Source organism: Suncus etruscus, chromosome 4 (assembly GCF_024139225.1).
Source record: "Suncus etruscus isolate mSunEtr1 chromosome 4, mSunEtr1.pri.cur, whole genome shotgun sequence".
Classification (NCBI taxonomy): Eukaryota; Metazoa; Chordata; class Mammalia; order Eulipotyphla; family Soricidae; genus Suncus; species Suncus etruscus.
This window is the reverse complement of record NC_064851.1, coordinates 13,644,314-13,666,644: the sequence shown is the minus strand read 5'-3', so window position 1 is coordinate 13,666,644 and position 22,331 is coordinate 13,644,314. Positions and strand designations below refer to the sequence as shown.

The 22,331-nt window shown below is 43.1% G+C and overlaps 1 protein-coding gene across 1 annotated transcript in view; it reads left to right on the top strand.

Moving 5' to 3' along the window:
- ANO2 (anoctamin 2) overlaps nt 1–22,331 on the top strand; it is a 350,630-nt gene that overhangs the window by 105,526 nt on the left and 222,773 nt on the right. Inside the window, 4 exon segments of the mRNA XM_049771984.1 lie at nt 1,572–1,626; nt 4,018–4,069; nt 16,247–16,302; nt 17,258–17,299. Of these exon segments, the coding sequence (XP_049627941.1) occupies nt 1,572–1,626; nt 4,018–4,069; nt 16,247–16,302; nt 17,258–17,299 (205 nt within the window).

The window sequence follows — 22,331 nt, the reverse complement described above, 5'->3', positions numbered from 1 at the left end:
GATAACAACTTATTTGTATGTATAGTACTTTCCATTTTAATGTGCCCATGCAAACAAGGAATAATGCCACCTGGCATTATCAGTGCAGAAGGGGGCCACAAGAACAAGTCCAACAATCCCCGTGACCTGGCTCAAACTGAAGGACTCTTTCACCAAAATTCCTTATTGAACAGTTCACAAAGAGAAAAAAAAAGTGGGGAAAATAAACAATCAAACTTGAGACAGTGGACACAATTGTCACCGTTTAAGGGGATATTCAATAACAGTTATAGAGTTTGAGGGAATATATCTACAATATTCAAATATGGTACCCCCACCCAAACTGGTCTCTTCCCAGCCTGAGAGTCCATCCTCCCATTTTTATTTTAAATATATATGGTACGCCGCGTGCGGTTTTTGAAATGAAGGCCAATGAGAAAAAATGCCAGTGAATGTTACGACATAATGTCCCGACATACACCAGTGCTGCTTTGGCCTGCCATCCACCCCATGTGCACCCCCCCCTTAGTGTAGGGAAAGAAAGGGGGAAAGCCTGAGGACCACTATAGTGTCCACCTGGGCCAGCAACAAGGGAAGGCCTGGAGTAGGGGAGAAATAGGGGAATGGCTGGGGGTTTGCTAAGCCTCCCAGTACCTCCAAGCTAGGGAGTAAGCCTCCAGAATGGGGTGTCCCCTAACCCCATACCTGGGAAGAGCTGGCCTCCAGGATCAAGGCACCAGAAGCCAGCTATCTGTCCAGTCCCTCCCTTTGCTCTTCCCCCCTAGAGTAGGGAGGGGGGAAGCCTGGGGACTCCTAATAGAGCCCACCTGGAACCCACAGCAGGCCACCCGAGGTGGCACGCAGGCCAGGCCTAGAGTTGGGTTTCTGTATATATATATTTTTTCTTTATATTTTATTTGATTTTAAGGTTTATTTTATTTTGCAGGTTCTCCCAAGCAAAGCTCAGGAGGCTAGTAATCTCTGTGGGTATTATAAATAACTGCAAAGTACTTGTAAAGCAATCTAGTTAAAGTAGGGGTTCGGTAAAAAAAACGCCCAAGGTTGTGATGTTGCTTGGGCCCTGCCAATATGCCAATACTGTAAATACCTGAGCTACCCCATTGGTACTGGGCCCTCCAGGGCCATAACTGGCAGTACTCAGGGAATTCCAGGACTCAAACTGGTGTTGAGAATATCTTAGGCATGAGCCTTGACCACTATGCTGGTCCCATAACATTATTTAAACAAATCCATCAAAATATTTGAATCATATCATTATTGCCTACCTATACTATTCCCAAAAATGAATCTTCATGGGCATGTAGAATCTGGACATGCATAGTAATTCTATCATCTTTTGCTTAAGGGACTTGGCAAGAAGCATTTTCCCACTGTCAACTCATACTCCCTGTCCTGAATTCTAATAATGGGGCCCCCAGACTGTAAATATGGTGCATGTGCTGATTGCATATGATCTGTACTTAACTTCCTCTGTCAATGTCTCAAAAGGCTTGTCCCAAACCCCGAGTGACAGAAATCACAGGAAAAGGATCTTGTAATAATTTGGTCTTATTTTTTGTTGGTGTCTCCAGGTACAACATACAGGATAAAGACACTTTCTTTGACAATGCCACCCGCAGTCGAATTGTAAGTAAACAGCTATCTATCTAGCTGTGGAGGGCTTGGGAAGGGATATGGAGATCCAAAGTGCCTGATTTGGTCGGGTTATTTTTGCCTTTTCTGTTAGATCATTATTTTAATTACTTCTTAATTGGAGTTACCTAGGGACCTATAGAAGCATCCAGAACTTTCCCGAGTCTTAGTAGCCAAAGAAACACCTAGCAGCTGCCCTTACTCAGGGGCTTTGAGAAGGATCCCCCCCCCAAGGCTCTTCACTCTTTCCCCTTCTTAAATCACAAAACCAGGAAGTATAGAACTGGGGTTACCTCCAGTTTGTAGGGGATCTCCTTCCTTTAGAGTTGAGGAGAGTAAAGATCTAAGAAGCAGTGAACTTAAAACAAACTCACATGGTATATTTGTAGACAACTGTAGTATGTGGACTTATTTTTGGGTGAATGTTTCTTTTTTGGGGTTCCTTTTTTCAACCCCAAAGAAGTTCAATGTGTTTCTATGAAAGAGAACGCCATAGTTCTAACAGATATCCTGGGAGAAAATGACCAGCCCATTCCATCAAAAACCCAAGCTGATGGTTCTAGCTATTCTTTAATCTTTCCACCTGCAAAAGTGACATCTATGAGTTTTGTAGAATGTTTGAGACTATAAGGTCTGTATCCCCTGAGGTCTAGAAATGAGATCATTCAGACACTGATGAGAGGAAAATTAGATGGGGTCAAAGAAATGTGGACTTTTCCATACCACCAGGAAACAAGGTAGTTTACACTGGTCCCTAAAATAGAACACAATAACGGGAAGGATGTGTGACACTTAGAAGGACTCCAAGTCAATCGAGTGATAAGTATTTCTAAAATCCAAATTATATTGAAAACCAATGATGTATCCATAAACTTCTATTTAAGAAAAAGAAAAAAAAGGTTTTCACTATACATAAAAAAAAAAGAAGATAAGGTGGTTGGTGGAAGCTCAATTTCCAAAGTAGCTAAGCATGTGGCTTTGACTCTTCCCTTGCAGGATGGACCAGAACATGCCTTATGCCTCTTAGACTGGTATTTTAGGGAGATTTAAAATGGGCATCTGATTTCTTTCATCTTCCCTTGGAAATCAAGCATAAATTTCCCATTTTCTTGGTTGGTGCTATGACAAGCCATTAAGAGCTTGCTGTGGCTTGGGTCCCATGTCTGTGAGGGAATTATAGGGTGTTGTGGATATTACCCGATAATTGCAAAGTGCTTGTAAAATAATCCAATGCCATATAAATGCTGTTCCTAATTATTATTGCTATTGAATTACTGTTCTGCATTATAAGCAAATGAAGCATTCTTGGGTCCCTTTCTGCTGGAAGTTATTACTTACCACTCCCTCTAGGTCTGTGGCTTGACTGTGGGAGTGTGAATGATGATGGAACAACACATCTTTTCTCATTCATCCTTTCTTCTGTAAGTTTCTTCTGTCCTTTTCTTCTCTTTCTTTTCTCAGTCTACTTCAGACTGAAATAGAAAGACCTGGGAAGCACCTCAGGTTTGTTCTGCCTCCTCTTCATTCTGGACCCTTCTTCCCCACCCAGCTTATGATCTGACTCTCTGTCACCCAACACAAGCTTGGTACCCAGCAGAGCCAAAGAGTTCACATTGCCCTCCCCTCTCTGGTGTCTGTTCTCTACAGACCAGCTCTGCCACATGAGAGACACAGAGCTAGCAACTTGCTAGGCGCTTTGAGGGAGTGTCTCACTGTTTCTTGGCTGGGGAGGTAACATTAGGAATCCAGAAAACACCACCATCAATAACCCTCATGTCTGCATCCCTTTTCTTGTCTCCAGAGTCTATTTGCTCATGTTAGCTTTGTGAGGTACCTTACTACAGGAGAAAAAGACTCCAAGAGCTGTGAGAGCCCTTCTGCTGGGTGCCAGGACTAACGCAGAGTCTGCCATTCTGCACTGTGCTGCATGGTATTAAACAAAACTGAGGGAAGAGGCACCCTCCTTTCCCCATAGTCTCTTACAGGCAGTGGCCCACACCCTTTCCATCTCCCATCCCTGTCACAGAGGCTTCTTCCTCTGACCTCCAGGGGGGCAATGTAGCTCAGGGCACCCTGCTGTATTTTTCTTACCTCCTGGAACCTCACTCAATTAATAGCCTTTTAATTTCACTGTTTTATTTTTAAATTTTTTCAGGGTAGGGTGAAGAAGGAGGAGCGTGCATGAAGAGGGGGTTATATTCTTTGTTTCCTCAAAGCTCTCTTGGTTGAATGTGTTTGACATGCAGTCCATGAGCTTGGCACATGCTAAGCTTCCCCCTCCCTGCAGATGGGGTGGCCACCTGGTGTACCACCAGGCTACCACCCCTAGGTTGGTGATGCAGGTGGCCTGGGCACTCATGGCTCTGCCCCCTTGTCCTTTTTTAGGTGCATGAGATCTTGAAGCGAACGACGTGTTCTCGCGCCAACAACACGATGGGTAAGAATCCTGCCCCACCCATGTGTCTATGCAGATGGGGCGCCAAGGAGACCCCAGCTGCTCTTCCTACAGCTCACTTGGTGGGCACAAGAAACAAAACAAAACCCAGGAGGTGGGGGGTCAGGGGCGGCTGTTTTTGCTTAAGCTGGGAATGACTGTTTACCCTCCAGGAGCTGCACATCCCATTTCTTCATGGGTGGAGAGGGGCTGCCCCAGATACTCCCCCCACACACATACTATCCCTTTACTGCCCTTATCTTTCATTTCTTTCCTATAATTCAGTTGCTCTACTGGTTCTTTTTGCGGTCTTTGAATGTTTTTAAAAATCACCGGAACATGGTAGGTTTGAATTTTTATTTTTATTTTTTTAAAGGAGAGCAACTCAGGTTCTTTAGTTCAACCTGTTCAGAATAAAGAAACAGAGCTCTTGAGAGGGTGAGGGACTTGTAGGTAAGTCCAAACACAAACCTATCTCTTCTAAGCTTGACGTTTTTGGAAAGGAAAAGGTGGTGCACAAGAAGTGATGCTCGGGCTACTGTGCTCTCGAATGACCCCTGGTGATGCTCAGGGACCATTTGCAGCACTGGGAATTAAACTTGGGTCAGCTGGATGCAAGGCACACACCGCTACTGTATTATCTCTTTGATAAATGAATTTATCTTGAAGTTGGTTGACTCTTAAATGCAGGTATCTGTTGTTGAAGCAGGAACCCCTATATTGGGGACCTCTCAATAGAAAGGCAATTTGGAAGACACTAATGAAAGGTGATGAAGGCATCATGATGAGTGAGGAGATCGGAGTGAGCTCAAGCAACATCTTGGCCCCTTCATTCCATGGGCAGTGCTCATTTCTAAGAGTCCAGAAGTCCATAGTAGCTCTTTAGAAACCTTTACAGTCACAGATGGCCAACTGTGGCAGATCCCTGGCTTTGAAGATAGCTCTGAGTTGAAAAGAGCCCAGATGCAGTTGAGACAAGTCTGGTGAATAAAGTAGTCAGTCAAGCTTGGGAGTTGATAGCCATGATGACAGCAACCGCAGCTAATATCAGAGATTGTTAGGGAGCTTGTGCACAGCCCCAGCAACAGAGGAATGGCAGAAAAAGAGGGATCAGAGAAAATTTTGTAGCATGACAGTATTTTTAGAATCAAGTGTGGAACCTCTCAGGGGGCATGTGTTTGGCTTCGTTTGCTTTGAGGCACGCCTATTCATCCAGAATTAAAGAGAACATTGCAATTTCTGAAAATCCAGCTTTCCATGTGATGTCTGGTAATATAAATTGCTGAGGCAAGGACATGAGGAAAAAAAAGGAGGCCCTTAAGAGTCAGTCTCATTTCTGTGAGGGCTTCCCTTGGAAACCTCCATTCCGGGCACCATTGTCTTTAATGAGAAGAACAGGCAGAAGAGAGAAGAGATCCTCCAATGTATTTTCTTATGACCTCTGGAACTTTTTTTTACTTCTTGTGTCACTTTACTCCTCACTTATGCTCATTTTTGCCCTTTTATTCCTCTCACTTCTTCCCTCAATTGAACCCCACATACTTTTTCAAATATCAGACATAAAAATTTCCAACATCTTCTGGTCTTTTGCTATCACGTATCTTCTAATAATTGATAGACCTCATGAACCACATTATCTTTGCTTTCACCTATCCAAAAGTTAGGTATTTTCTTCTCCAAGTTATTTCCTCTGCCTCTCTCTCAAGAGAGGCAACTGTCTTATTTCTGGTTCCTATTCAATATTTTCATCTGCTGGGTAGAGAATTCCACTGAGCTGTCTACTGGACCTTAAATCAATAAATGAGTATGTCCACTTCAGTCTCCATCCCTCCCTTCTATTTTCTATGTCTCTTCCTAGTAATCTGACCATGGGTTTCTCTGATTTTGTTCATTCTCTCCCCTTGGCTTGAATGCCCTTGCCATTTTCACCCATGCTTAACCTGGGATTCAAGGTTTCTTTTTCAATGCTCCCTCCTCATAACTCCATTCAATTGATTCTCTTTTTTATTATCTAAGACTGTAAGTTGTATTCTCAAGACGACAGTTCTTAAGAGATGTCTGAGTCATCCCTTCAGCACTGGTTTGTCTGCCCTGCACATTTTTCTCTGTCTGGTTGGTTTAGTGAATGAACTCAATGCATCTAGATAGCAGTTGGTGAGTTCCTAATGCTGTCTCCAAAGATATAACTCGGTTTCTCTGCAACTCATTTTATTTTCTTGTAGGCAAGTAGGGATAAGAGTACATATCTTGCTGGTTTTCTTCTGACAAGTAAATGGTTTGTTTTGCTTTTTTGTTTTTTGTTTTTTTTTTTGTTTTTTTTTTTTTTGTTTTTGGGCCACACCCGTTTGACACTCAGGGGTTACTCCTGGCTATGCACTCAGAAATCGCCTCTGGCTTGGGGGGGACCATATGGGACGCCGGGGGGGGGGGGGATCGAACCACGGTCCGTCCTACTCTAGCCCTTGCAAGGCAGACACCTTATCTCTAGCGCCACCTTCCCAGCCCCAAATGGTTTGTTTTGTAAATTGGAAAATATTTTGAAGGACAGTCTTCAGATAGTTGAAATGCTTTTAGAGACCCTCTGCTTGAACAATGAATTTTAAAAAGTAAATCTGTGTTTGTGTGTGAGAGTGAGAGATTTCAAAATTAAACATTATGAGGATTTTTTGTTTAATGAGTAGTTCTCATTTTTTTGAATATTTAAGAAAATGTATTAAGCACCTGCCTTGTGTCAACTGTTGTGCTAAAATGGATAAATGCCAAGATAAATTTGACTTAATTTCTATCCTTGTGGGATGAGGCTCTTAGTTTAGCCATATTTGGCAGAAATATATGTAAACATATAATGAGGAGGGTATAGAGACACAGTATAGGAGTTAAGGCCCTTGCTGTGCATTGTTCTACCCTGGTTCAATCCTTGGCGCCATATTTGTTCACATCACTAGGGGTCACTCCTAAGCATAGAGCCAGGAATAGCTGCAGAGCTATTGAAGAGTTGTCTGGAGATAATGCAATAATGTAGACATTACAGATTTTAAAAGGAACACAGAAGAGAAAGCAAGTTCCTGTCCTAGGTGTGTCTACAATATTCACATGAATGATCATTATTCATTCCATAGCTCCCAATGAAAGAGGGCAAGACAATTGTTATCTCCAGTTACTAATGGGTGCTAAGCACATAAGTGACTTGCTGAAAGTCACATACTGAGCCACTATTAAAACTGGGTCTGGAACTTAGTTTTTCTTGCTCTGTCCTCACTAGCTTTGAGATGAATGATCAGTGGTGCTGAGTTGAACCTTTAAAATCTGCTTTTCTATCACAGATTTTAATGATTTCGTAGCTTTTTTCGGGGGAGGGGGGCATATGACTAAACTTCTTTACTTCAGTCACTATGAACTCCAAAGAACAATTTTCACAGTGTTTGACTTCTGCCTACAAAAAGCAAGCAAGCTCTTTGGCCCACTCCCCATCTGACAGTGAAGATCAGAAAGAAGGAGGAATGTGATGACATTGTGAGGTCTCAAGATAATATAGGCCTTTGGGCTGTGGGGTAAAATTGGAATTTATTGCTCTTCTCCTTGTTTTTTTATAGAGAAGCACAAATGGCTAGTTTGGAGTTAGAAGTCTCCAGAGGATTTTTTTCCTCATAAAAGGAAGAGGTAAAGGGAGAACAGGATCATGCTTGGAATTGTTTTCCAAGGTGTTTTCATTGATCTTTCATCCTTAAGTGACCTTACTTTATGGTCATTGCTTTTGTGATAGAACTTGCCTCCTTTTCCATTGCACTCAGTTACAATGAATATTAGAAGATAGAAAAGATAATAGTAATTATAATAAGAAGGTGGAAATTATACCCATGCTTGTCATAATTTGGAAATACTCCTGTTTACAACTTTTTTCTTTGTACATAATACATTTTGAATGCTTGTGCTTGTAAGGCATTGAACTGTATGTGGGTTGTATGTCTTCATTTATTTATGTTCTTGCCTTATTCCACAACATTTTTGGGGAAGCTTACAAGAAAAACAATAAAATGGAATGATATAAATAATAAATTAAATAATAAGAACCAGGGAAGGCACAAATTAAAATAGAATGTCAAAATCAGGAGAAAAAATAGAATACGGTTATTCAAACCAGAAGACCTTCCCTCTGATTTCTGCACTAGGGCTACAAAATTTGACCTTGAACCAAAATAAAAGGGGAATATGGTTAGTGGTTTAGCTCTTCCAAAATTCTATTTTGTTTCATTAGTTCATTTATTTTTGAGGTGTCACTTCTGGTAATGCAAGGCCTGGAAAGGAGTATAGCTCTTGTCCTGAGCAACAACTTTTTGTCTAGGAAAAAATGTCCATAAAACTCTCATAAAACTCCTTACTTCTTTATGTTGACTGATCAATATTATTTCCCTTATAAAATGCATATTTAATGTTTCGGGCTAATTCAGAATGATCATTAAAAACACAGGTTTATGTGTCCTTGAGAATTATTAAAATATTATTAGGGTTGTTTATTCACCCACTCTGATTTCTTGAATTTAGTAACTTCCCTCTCCAAGTTTTGCTACTTCAGTTTTGCTTTGTTGTTTAGGAGAAAGGATAAAAGCTCATTAGAGGTGGAGGAGAGAGAGAGAAAAAGAGAGAGATATGAGTAAAGAGAGCATAACAATGCATTGAAAGAGAGTCTAAAAGATTCTCCTGTACATTTGATCCATAACATTTGGCAAGAGGACTTATGAGCCTAGGTATTTTTCCTTCGTTTCAGAACTGATCTAGCTAGTGTTATGTTTACATACCTCTATATATGTCTTCTTCATGTAATAGCCATTCATTCATTCATTCATTCATTCAGGAAGTATTTGCTGAGTACCTGCCAGGTATCATTCATGTTCTAAAACTGGAAATAGAGACAATCTAACAGAAATAATGTACACAACTCTTTGCCTGATGATCTTTACATTGGAGGTGACATTTGAAAAGAGGTAATGGTCCCATAGCTGTTTGACAAAAGATATACACTCAAGAATAGTTAATTCTAAAGACTCCCTGGAAATCACTTCATAGGATCTTTGAGGTTCCCTCATTAACAGTGATACAGTTTAGTTAATATAAGGCAGGAATATTTACAGAGAAAACAATCGCAGAGGGTTGGACAGGTAGCTGGGAATGCCAAAGATGATTATTTCAAATGTAATAAAATCACTAAACCCAGGATATGAGAGGAAGCTTATGGAGAGCTTAAGCCTTGCAGGGGTCTCAAACTCGCAGCCCGCAGGCCATTTGCGGACCTTCGTACAACATTTTGTGGCACTGCCCTAGAGGAATCTTTTTTTGTTTTGTTTTGTTTTGTTTTAGTTGTTTGGGTCACACCCCCCAAAGTTCAAGGCTTACTACTGACTTTGCACTCAAGGATCACCCCGACTTTGCCTCCTGCGGCCCCCAGGTAAATTGAGTTTGAAACCCCTGTAGGGATACAACTGGATATGGAGGTGACTCTAAGAAGAGAAGTGACTGTTGGGGAGAAGGCCAGGGGAAACACTGTGCAACTCCCTCTAACCTTATGAGCTCAATAAAAGCTAGAGAGCATCTAAGCTTCTTCCTGATTGAAAAGTGGAGAGATTGTTCTAAGAAGGGCTGAGAGGAGAGACACAAACTGGAAAGGATGGAGACATGGGTGTAGGTCACTTATAAAGCCAACAAATTGAACTGCTTTGGTCAAGGCCTGTTTCTACTTGGTAACACAAAGGACAACTCTTTATTGTTCTTGAAACTTCACTTTTGTTTTAAAATTTCTTATACTTGAAGGAATTTAGTGTCCTTTGCTTATGAGCCAACCAGATCTAGAGATCGACCTGGTATTGGGTTTCTTCTTTCTTTCTTTTTTTTTTCTTTCTTCAAGTTTCCACTCCTTGGTCTGGTATGATAATCTTATGCCTGGGCTTGTAGTGCTTGTAGTGAGGAGTGAGGAGGTAGCAATACCTTGGTTCAGTGGTGAGTGCCATGGATGGAACTCAGACCCTCTCACATGGTGGCATGTGTGAACTGTGTCCTATGCCACATAATGATTTTCAAACTTGACCTATTTAGTCATGATTTAAAGTTGAAGAATGTTGGATCTCATAGAGCCTCAAAGAGTAGATAACCACAGCAAAAGGGAAATTGGGTATCAAGAGGATTGAGGATGACTCTCAAGGGGTTGGATGATCATTGTGTTGCTTCTCCATCAACCCTTTGTAGTATTTCTCAGTATTTCTCATTATCTGAACCACAATGCCTCAAAGCACTAGTTCTGAGCCTTGGCTATCCTCACCCAAGGCTTTACTAGATCAGAGTCTATAGGGGCTCCCCAAACAATCTTTAAGAATGAACTCCTGAGTTCAAGACACACAGAACATATAGGTAATCCAATATTTGGTTCTATCCATACTTTATCATTATGATGATGAGGTTGGACATAATTGTCTTTTTTGCTGGAAGATCTGCTATTGTCCTAAGTCATTTTGTTTTGGGGGAAGTTTCCAGAACCTGTAATGATGCCAGGTGTGGACTGACTAGAGGGATGTTGACTTCCTGAGCTCTGCCAATTGTGAGTGAGGGGTGCCTTGTGTGCTGAGGATTGGACATGGCACATGGGACATACATGCTTTCTCACTGACTGCTTTTCCACTGAGATCAGAATTTTTTTTGTTATTTTTCTATTACTTATTACAAAGGCCTTCATGAAGCCTTCAGCCCTGTTGAATGTCCAAGCCAACTCTTGGGCACTCTCCTTTTTTACTGTTCTTTCCTCTTTGGATGGAAGTATGAGGAAGAAATTATCATGAGAAGGAAAGTATTGTGGTATGTCCTATGATAGTTTATATTTATAGGCACAGAATTGTGGTTTTATTTTGATATCCACGAATCTATCTATCTATCTTTTGGGAGCCTCTCTGGATGGTGCTCAGGAGATGCTCCTGACTTGGTGTTCAGGGATCAGATCACAAATAAATCATGCAGTGCCAGGGATCAAACTGGAGTCAGTCATATGCTAGTGCTTCAACCCTGTATTAACTCTCCAGTTCTGGATGAAGCTTCACTGTTAATGTACTGGGTTTCTTCTGTCACCCTTTGGAGGGACAACGTAGCCCTTGCCTCTGAGCTTCCCACCTCAAGAAAAATTGTGGATTCATACACACAGGATATCAAGAGATGGAATGATGTGTGTTTGGGTTCTGCAAAATAGTGGGAGCAAGTGGGCCATTGCAGACTTAGCCCAGCCTTGTGATCCCCTGCCTGCCTACCCACCTTAATCAACTTAACCTGAGATCAGCTTTCAGGGTCTCACAAATTCCCTGCACTGTGGAGTGACTTCAAAGTATCCTTGGACATGGAAAGCAAGCCAAGCCTTCTTGACGATCCATCTGGGGAGATCAGACACCTTTGCTCCGGAAGTTATTGTTGCCATTTCCTGGATTCAAGATTCCAGGTTGATGGAGTTACTGTATCACAGACATTAAGGTGTCAGGGCATCTAAACAAATGTGTGCTTTGGGCCTCTGCCTTCCTCCTCTTGAGATGTCTTCATTACTTTGACCAAAGCCAGACCAGGTTGTGTGTTGTAAACATCTGGTTTATCATTCATCCCACTGAACTGGTTTGTATTTTGTTAGAAGAAAAGGCTTGGGATTAAAGGCATTTAAGTCATTAAGCACACGTCAAGACAATTTGGTGATGGGTAAATATAGTCTCTGTTAAACGCACTGTCTGGGGGCTCTGGTTTCGATTTACGTCCGGCTGGAGGACAGGGATGAAAGCAGAATGTTTTGGGGGGAGGAATCAAAACCAAATGGATGTTGGGTAGTTCAGCACCATTCCTCCATGTACCTGTCTCAATGGATGAAAGTTTCCTTTGAGGTGAGCCTGGAGAGAATGACATCTGTTCAGTTGTCACTGAACAGCCCTCAGTGGAGTTAAGGAGTCTCTTTCTCCTTGGGAGGCACCCCAGAAACTGTGTGGAGCCTTTGTATTGGGGAAACCTGATAGGCCTCAGATGTGAAAGGCCAGGTCTCAGGGTTTGTCTGATGAGTGCGTGTTTCTGATGATCTGAGCTCATCCTCACTCCTCTTCTTGGCCCTTTCCCTCTGGCAGATCAGATGTGCAGAGCCAGGCCAGTGCCGGGCACCACACATTGTTGTAGAGTTTTCTTTTGGGAAAAGGAATCTTTATAGTAATGTGTTTACAATGGAATCCACATTTGGATGTACAAAATTACTACACCTTCATCACCACCGAAGTGCCTCTATCGTTGTCCTTATGTCGTTTTTAGTTTTCCTCTTCCTTCTCTTCTTTTCTCCACATCTCTTGGACACCTGCCTTTTCCTCCCTCATAATCCAAGACCAAGGGTTTGCCACCATTCCATTTTGTTTATTTTCATGTTTTGTTTTCTCTAGACACTACATATTATGGATTCTATTTCTAAATCACAGATAAAAAAATTCCAAGTGTCCACTGATTCAAAGTGACCCAGGTGGGGCATTATCTTTGGCCAACTCTGCATTTTTTAAACTGAAGAGCTACTGCTCTAGGTAGCAGGGGGAAAGGGATGATTCTCCACTGCTCTCTCTTTCTCTCTGGGAGGGAAAGGAGGAATAGTTGGGTCTCTGTTTCTCCTTGGGTCTGTGGCAGAGGGATTCGGGAGGGATCCCAAAGAAGAAAGCTTTGCCATTATGGCCAGATGGATGGTGCATGATGGAACCAATTAGCCCTCTCTTTTGCTGCAAAGAGAAGAAAAAATTCAGAATTTCAATTTTCAAAGCAGAGACTCCTTTCCAAAAAAACCCCGTTTGATTATTTTCTTTTTCTTTCAGACTGATTTCCATGCTTGTTTGGGGGGTAGAAGCTGGGTTTCAGAAGTCTGTGGGTGACCCGAGAGGCCAAAGTCATTCCCATTCTTGGGCAAAGTTGTGGCTGAAGCATTTCTTTTCAACTTTCTCCCCTCCCCACAATTCTGCTTCCTTTTATGTTCTGTAAGCCCTCCCTCCAGTGATCTGCCTTTGATTGGGATTTGCTATATGATACTACCTGAATGGGTGGAGGTTGGCAACCTTGGGAAACAGATCATTCTCCTGCTTTGGTTATCTGGATTGGAAGCATCAGATTTGATTACTTAAATCATGTTAGGTTCATTATAAAGAGCTGTATGTTGGGGCTCCCTTTCTAAGGAAGAAGATTACCTTTTTCACTCTCTTTGTTTGGGGAGCACAACCAATGGTGATTGGAAGTAACTTCCTGGTGTGTTCTCAGGGCTAACTTCTAGTGTTGCTCTGGGAGTCATTGGGTATCAGGGATGGAAGTTGGGTCAGCAATGGCAAGGGAAATGTCATACTAACCTCTGTACTATGATCCCAGGAAGCAGTTAGTTAACTTGAGTTTCAGCTTCCTTCCTCAGCATGGGTTGTTGAGGAGACCTCAATTACTGTGAAAGGTGGGTGGCATAAGTTAGAAGAGTCACAGAAATGGCTTTAGTTGCAGCGCTGGTTATATGAGCCTGAGATCCCATGTTTCCAGCTAGGAGAGTTCTAGTAAGAGAGACATGCACCTTGCAGGCCTTTGAGAGAGGGGATGCACAAACTCAGGTGCCAACAAGGTCCTAGAAGTAAAGCTCCTTACTTCCGGTCACGTGCTGCATAGGGGCTATTGGGAGCAACTTGCAGCAATATACTATCTTTTAGAGAATGTGGAAGCAGCTCCCAGAGTTCCCAGTGACTGACAAGTAGTGCCCGGGAGAGTTTGATGTCTACTGAACTTTTTCTGTACAGTTTGGGGACGATCTTCTGGGGTGAACTGCTCCTATGGCAACCTTGGGTGTGAGTACAGGGATTGGGGGATGTGTATTTGGGTTATAGTCTGCTCCCAGCCAGACCCTCCTGAGATGCCCCAACCTTTCTCCAAGTCCACAGCCCCTTCTGCAGCTTTGAACTCCCAACATCCTCCACTCCCTCCCAGCCTAGAACTCCTCCCTTTGATTAGTGTAGGGCAGCTACACAATGCTGTGGTCATGGCTCTTGAGCTCATTAATGTTGCTCAGAGAGAAACTATAGTTTTTGTGATTGAGGACAGATCCGCAGTTTATTCAGCTTCGTGGGCACGCCTTTCGCTGATCTACAAGTTTTCCCTCCCTCAACCCTCAGTTTCCCCTGCGGAGTTATTTCTGATATTTATATTTATTCCAAAGAAGAAAGTTAAAATAAAAAAGAGAATGGTTCTTGGGTGATGCTGCAGTGCCCACTCTTTGGATGTAACTTTTTGGATGTGTCCCCTCGTACCCCTGCAGCCTACCAAGGGCTTCTGCTAACACATGGAGTCCATAGCTGGTCTCTCCTCTGTCCTAAACCAGGAAAGTGAAGCCAGTGGAGGAGAGAGGGTCTCCCAGTCTGTAAATGGGAGCCTTGAGTGAATCAGAAAGTTGAAACTCATGCAATTTGTTGAGTACATCTTGTCTAGGTTTATCATTTACCTTCTCATTAATCTTCGCTTAAATCTTCATTTAAACAGAGGACTTAATTTTTGGGTAGCGTGCATGCTTCCCTTTCAAACTAATGCTCTCCTCATCTTATTACTATCTCCATTCTCTCTATAAAAAAGGGTTCTGGGCAGAAAGTGTGATAGAGACTAGGAAAGTCTTACCTCAGACTTGCCACTCCCTTGTCATTCCATGACATGGGGCTTTCTACTTAGCATGATTCTCTGTCCTATGAGTTGGGGATATAGAAAATCCTTCCCATCTGGGAGCCAGGATAGAATGGGAATAAGAACAGACAAACCATTGTGGTCTCTCAGTAAAATTACAAACGAAACAAGCCAATTCCATGGATCATGCTGAGTGGATTTTTCTCTGGGAGGAGGGGGTATGACAGGAACTAATAGGCATGTCACTTTGTCACATCCGTTGTGAGCTGTGCTGTGTACAAAGGGTGTGAAACACTGTCAGGATTACAGAGCTAATCTCTTGGTGTGCGGTTTGCAAGTTTTCTGGTGTAGGAGTCTGCTTACACTTTATTTAGTCTTTCATTTATTTGGTTTTGGGGCCACACATTTTGTTGCTCTAGGATTATTCTTGATTTTGTGCCCAGGAGTGATCCCTGGCCCTAGCCCAGGGACCATATGTAGCACTGGAAATTTGAAACAGGGTGGGGCTGTTTACAAGGCAAATGTTTTAACCCTTGTACTATCTCTTTAGTCCTTACACTTTAAAAATTATCATGAGCACCCCAGTGACTCTTGTTTTGTTCCCTAAATACATATTCATTGTGTTAGAAGTTAAATTTGAGAAAAAAAAAAAAACTTAAGGCACAAGAATTCACAGCACATATTTCATTAGCTGTCCAGGGCCTCATACATTCAGGAAATAATACTGTCTCAGTGCTATATTTTGAAAGTACTTTTGATCTTATAAACACTGGTTAAGGGTCCCAGAGAACACTTTGAAATGTCCTTATCTCATAAGCTTATGTTCTGGGAAAATCAGTGATTGTAATATGCACTGTAGGATCCAGCAAGGCATTAGGCTTGTGGAGAGGTATAGGGTGATCCAACATCTACTTTTATTGAGCACAATACTCAATAGAATTATTCCTGTGCTCTTGCAGTGCTCATTACCTGATCAATAGTATGGCCATGATCATGGTAGAGTGGTGGTATGAGTAGAAGCAGATTTTATTAAATTAGGGTGTGTGGAAGAGGTAGACATGGGGGGGGGAGGTGATAATGATATTAGTGGTGGTGGTGGTGATTATGGTCATAGAGGTGGTGACAGAGGTGGTGATGGTGGATGGTAGTGATGGGGATGGTGGTGGTAGTGGTGATGATAGTAGTAATAATGGTTCTCGTGTTGTTAGTAATCCTGGTGGTGCTGATGATATTGGTGGTATAAGGAAAGTTGTTGGGCTGGAATGATTTGAATGATGGTAGGAGGAATGTGAAGCTTGAGTAAGCACATTTCTCTTAATGGAAAGTAAAAATTATTGTTACGAGAACAAGAATTAAATCTCATAAAATCCTTTCCATTGGGAGGGTCCAGGGAATCACACCATGACTCTAAGCTTCAAGGAAGTGAATTTCCTACATGCCAAAGATGAAGGGTAAGTGGTCTGCAGTGACTCAGGTCTGCATTGACTTTTCTCTTTCTTTTCCTCCTAGGTATTAACTCACTGATAGCAAATAATATCTATGAGGCAGCCTACCCTCTTCATGATGTAAGTACCATGTGTAATGGCTCTCTTATCATAAGCCCCAGAAAATTGACAACTTCAATGACACAATGGGCCATAGAAGGAAGATGAGGTAGGAGTGAATCATAACAACAGAATGCCTTAGCCAATGGCAGCTACTTATCCCAGTGCAGGCTTTGCTTGTTGCCTCAGACTATGTGTTCAGTTCTTCCTCCAGGGAAAAAGTGAGTAAGGCTTTGGTTGAACTTCTTCTTCACCACCTGCCTTATTTGGAGCGAGAGAAAAGGCAAACATGGTACATAGTTAGTTCCAGGGAAGGAGACTCTGGGTTGCTCTGGGGGCCAAGTCAGAGATGGAGTGCCTGGATTTCAGGCCCTTTCATGATCAGAAGTCCTATTGTATATGTGATCATTTTATATGCATGTGAAATACCTCACTCCTCAAAGTACTGGTTGTCAGAGCATTTTATAAGATTTTAACTGTTTGGAAGAAACCTCCAATTATTATAGAGTAAAGTGAGGAAAACAGAAACAGCCATGAACGCTTTTCTTAGCTGTGGCAATGGAATTAACATCCCACAATAGCATGTAATGATATTCTCCAAAATGAAGAACTCAACTATCCCAGGACAGACACAGACACAGTTGGCCATTCCTTTAGCAGTTGTCACACACTTAAGCCACATGGAGACTTCTGAGATGTTGACACAGGAGTGGACAAAGGAATTTCTCAGATAATCTTGCTCAAATTCATGAAGCAAGCCTAGATGAGGTTGGGGTCTAAGAGAGATAGGCTGCACCTGAGACACCTTATGTATTTCAATGACCAATGAGAGGGAAACAGTCCTCATTGTGCCATGTGCTTGGTCTTCCTGAAATGAGAAGGAAGAAACAGGCTGAAATTAAAAAAATAAATGACAATCTTTCTTGTATTTGGATCATCTTTTGGTTTTTATCCAGTATCCCCTTTTCTACTACAGGGTGAATATGATAGTCCAGGAGATGACATGAATGACAGAAAGGTAAGCTGGTCTTATGTGATTCTAATGGGATCATAAGGTGACTGTGGGTGGTTAGGTAGGGAATGTGGGTAAAGTGTCCTACATCTTCTCTTGACCAATGTTCCACTTTCAGTGCTCTTTAGAAGAAAGAAGAGCGAGGGCCATTTTAGGCAAGAGAAGTGACAATGTCGGATTGCCGTGGTTCTTATAACCTGGAATCCATTGTTGCCAATGAATTTTAGACTCTGTCCCAGGACTCCCCACCACAAACATTCTTTTTCCTTCTTGTGACACTGAGAAACATTGAGAGTCCAAGGGCCTTGGACTTTAGACTCTTATATGGGCTTTGCAATCTTATGAAATATTTATGAGAGATTTTAGAATCCAGAAATGGATCCAGAAATGGAGATCCAGAAAGATACATGACAACATGGCCATAGTAAACGAAGTAGGCACTGGTCCACCTGTGACACCTTTAAGTCTCCAATCATCTGTCCATTTTAAGCATTACAGCCCTTGCTATGAGGAGCAGTGATCTTTAAGCTCTTTCTCCTCTATATGCAGACAATTGTGGATTTTTTTTTCTTTTGGTTTTTTGGCCACACCTGGTGATGCTCAAGGGTTACTCCTGGTTATGTGCTCAGAAATCGCTTCTGGTTTGGGGGACCATATGAGACTTTGAGGGATTGAACTGTGGTCTGTCCTAGGCTAGCACTCACAAGGCAAACACCTTACAGCTCACACCACTGCTCCGGCCCCAGTTGTGGATGTTTTTCTGAGGGGAGGTCAGGGCCAACACTTAGTGATGCTCAGGAATACTCCTACTCCTGCACTAATGAATGATTTCTGGCAGTGCTCAGGCTCTCATATGGGATGACAGGTGTCAAACCCGGGTTGGCTACGTGTAAGACAAGCACACTTCTTAGTATACTACTATGGCTCCAACCCCCATTAAATAATGTGGTTTAAGAGTCATTCCCATTTCACAGATGAGATAGGAGAGGATGTAGAGAGCCAGGAATTCAAGATTCCACTCAATATAGGGAAGAGGACTCTTGGAATGAATCCCCACCAGGCCACCAAGAGCCCTTAAACTGCTCAGCACTCTTGCCAGCCCACCACTTACCTAGTTCCTATTCCTTTACTGATGCTGGAACTTGAATGTACTACCCTTTCCTGCCAGGACGTGGCGCCATAGGGACCAATCAGCCTCTTTAGCGGGGAATGCCCCATCTGGCCATCAACCCCCATATTACCAACCTCCTCTCCTTGCTCTTTCCCAACCCCCAGCCTTTAACAACTCTGAGGAGAAGAGGAGGGTGGGCAAGGGTGGAAGGCATGGGGAACTGAAGACCCAGAAGTTTCCTTCCCCCCCCTCCCACTCTCTATGCTGTTGTCTGGAAAACCATTCATCCCCCAAGTTGCTTTTTGAGCAGCCTCCTTTTTATCCTGCCTATTAGTCCCTGTTATGAAGTGTTAAGTATTAAAAACATAAAAGGTCTTTTCCAGAAATACTGCTCTGATTGCTTACACATGTCCTCTCTCTGCCTGCCTAGGGAATCTGCAATAGTATTGTGATGTCTTAACCTCATCTGTTTTCTATCTGATGCTAATAGTCTCGGTGTTTAATTTCCTGAAAAGTCCCGGATCAGATTTAAAGGCAAAGGAGGAAGTGTTTCTCCCCACATCTCACCCCTTGCACCCTAACCATTTTTTGACCTCCCACTCATTGCTCTCCCATTCCTTCCCTTTAAAGACTTGATCACTCTTTGCTGTCACCTAAGAACACTCAGGCTGGGTGGGTGGGTTGTGATCTTAGCCTGTCAAGGTGAAGCACTTTGGGGTGAGGGGAGGAGAAACATTCCACAGGCCAGGAGCATATTCTCTCTCATGGGAGAAACCAGCTACCTTCCCCCCTCCCCTCGCCTGAAATTGCACAGAGGCAGAGAAGCAAAGCATAGACTCTTCAAAATATCGTGTGTGTTTAACAATGCTATATTCTTATCAGTAATAATAAAATCTTCCGATGGAATATTTTCCTCTTGAGAAGTGGTATTTTTTCTGGTGTGGGACTCTTCCCATCCCTGGGCACCCTAGCTGGGAAAGACAAGCTGACTAGAGCTGCATGGGGTTGAATAATTTCCAAAGTTGTGATCAGAAAGATGCTGGGAAGATGGACCAGTGCCTGCATTGAGAGAAATCCTTTGTTTATTGCTTAGTTGGGTCCTTCATGGACTCAAGGTCTCTCTTAGGGAAATAGAGTGGACTGTAAAGGTGTGAATCAGAGCAACTGGAAGTTCCATTTGCATTGAGAGGACCAATACCAGGCAGGCATGAAGAGACTGGATTTGACATCCATAATGGGTTGACCAGTCAGGTCAAATCCAGGGTCCAAATGTCAATCAGGTCTCTGTAGCTATGAGGCCTTAGTTCATGTCTAGACCCAGATTTGCTTACAGGCTGGATTAGCTGCTGGAGTTTATATGGCAAATAGTGGGTGGGGTGGTGTGGGTGAATGGGCTTAAAAGCTTTCTAGAAAAAGTAATGACCTGAATTCTGGTGGAGAAAGATTTGGGTTAGTTTTAAGGACACAGAGGAGGATTAAGAAGGTGCAGTGCGAGGTGGTGTCACTTAACTGGGAACCTTTTGGGTTGGAAGGCTCATCCTAATGCCCATCCTCTAGCACCTCACTATTCTCTTCTCTCTCTCTTTTATTTTATTTTTATTTTATTTTATTTATTTATTTTTTGGTTTTTCGGGCCACACCCATTTGATACTCAGGGGTTACTCCTGGCTAATGCGCTTAGAAATTGCCCCTGACTTGGGGGACCATATGGGACACCGGGGGATCAAACCACAGTCCTTCCTTGGCTAGCGCTCGCAAGGCAGACACCTTACCTCTAGCGCCACCTCACACCAGCCCTCTCTCTCTCTCTCTTCCTCTCTCTCACCTCTCTCTCTCCTTCTCTCTCCCTTTCTCTTATCTCCTTCTCCCTCTCTCTTTCTCTTTCATTCTCTCTCTCTTCCCCTCTCTCTCTCTCTCTCTCTCTCTCTCTCTCTCTCTCTCTCTCTCTCTCTCTCTCTCTCTCTCTCTCTCTCACTTATTTGCAGTTTGAGGGCATTCCTTTTATATCCCCAAGGTCTGAGTCAGTAGTAGGTTTCAGGGAGTGGCAATGAGGGCAGGAGAGAAAACGGAAATATTGACTCAGCAGAACCAGGAATTGGCAAGGTAATCAAGAATTAATTTTTCCCTCTGGAGAATAAGGCTTTATGGCTTCTAGAAGGCTTAGGCACAGGAAACACCACTGCCAGGGCTGGAATGTGCCCTTCTTTCTGGCCATACAGGGCCACATCTACCAACCCACCTACTGTTCTCAAGCTTCTTGAGGAAAGGGCTCAAGACTGGGGTGGACTCTAGGCTCTCAATCCTCATGGTGGCTTTTTTCCCCACTTCTGGGGAAGTGGAGGGAAGTGGAACACCACATTGGAATGTAATTTCCTCTGCTGGTTTATCTGTTCATTTGTTTGTTTTAGGGCCACATCTGGCTCAGGGATCACTTCAGGCAGGTTCAGGAACCATAAGGGATGCAGAGGATGGAACCTGGGTTGACAGGCATGCAAAGACAAGCACTCTACCTGCTTGTGCTATCTATCTGGCACCTTCTCTGCTATTTAAGGTCCCTGTCCCCACCCTTTGCACTCCCATGGAGGGGATTTTCAGCTTTAGAGGATCAATTATAGAGTTACTTTCTCCCTCTCACCCACCTCCCAAATAATGGAGATGACAGATTTAGCTTTTCTTCTTGTTTTTGGTTTTGGGCCACACCTAAAGGTGGCCAAAGGCTACTCTTAACTCTTTGCTTGGGTGGTCATTCCTATTTGTCTCTCTTGACTAGGTGGAATGGAGGATAGAACCCAAACCTTCTGCATGCCAATGTATGGTCTGTCATATGTTTGATGCATTTTTTAGCCTTTTTTTTTCTTATGGGCCATACCCCAGTGATGTTCATGGGGTCACTCCTGGCTCTGCACTTAAGAATTACTCCTGACAGTGTTCGGGAGACCATATTGGATGCTGGGGATCGAACCTGGGTTTGTTGCATTTAAGGCAAATGTCTCACTCACTATACTATTGCTCGAGCCTCAGTTTTAGCATTTTCAATGCCATCTTTTGGACAAAAAGGACTTGTTCTGTCTAGTTACTCCCTGAAAGGTTCCCTCTCATCCTGCACCCTCATGGGGGGGAGGGGTAGGAGAGACTGAGGCAGTAGATCATGCTTATCACACTCGACCAGGAGTGTCCCCAGTGACCTTGGACAGGACAATCTTTTTTTTTTTGTTTGTTTTCTTTTGTTTTGTTTTTGGGTCACACCTGGCAGCGCTCAGGGGTTACTCCTGGCCCTATGCTCAGAAATCACATCTTGCAGGCTCGGGGGACCATATGGGATGTCGGGATTCAAACCACCATCTTTCTGAATGCAAGGCAAATGCCTTACTTCCATGCTCTCTCTCTGGCTCCAAGACAACCTATTTTTGAGGGGAGGGGATTGTATTTCACACCTAATGGTACTTGGGGGATACTCCCAGCTCTGTGCTCAGGGATGGCTCCCAGCCAAGCTCAAGAGATCACGAGGTGCAGGGAATAAAATGGGACTTGGTCACATGCGATGCAAGTGCCTTAACTCTTGTGCTAACTCTTTGACCCAAAGAGCTGGGTTTAATAGCAGGCTGTTCTTAATGACTGGTATGGGTCTGCTGGCCATATTTCCTGCAGGGGCTAATTTTCTTCATCAAAAGGTGGAGATTGTACAGACAGTCCTAGCAGGGGCCTCGGAAATAAGGCAATTGTGCTTTTCTGTCTTCCCTGACTCTGTGCAGGCTTGGCCCATTAGGGGAGAGGACATAGTGTAGCTCTAAAGGAAGAGAATGGATTTGCTATGCACTGCCTTAGAAGAGTTTAGAGGGCAGTTGAAAGGGACTATCACAGGCTATGGAGGTGGCCCTCCTGTCACATACTCATAGTAAACTTATTTATCTGGGAAAGATGGGACCC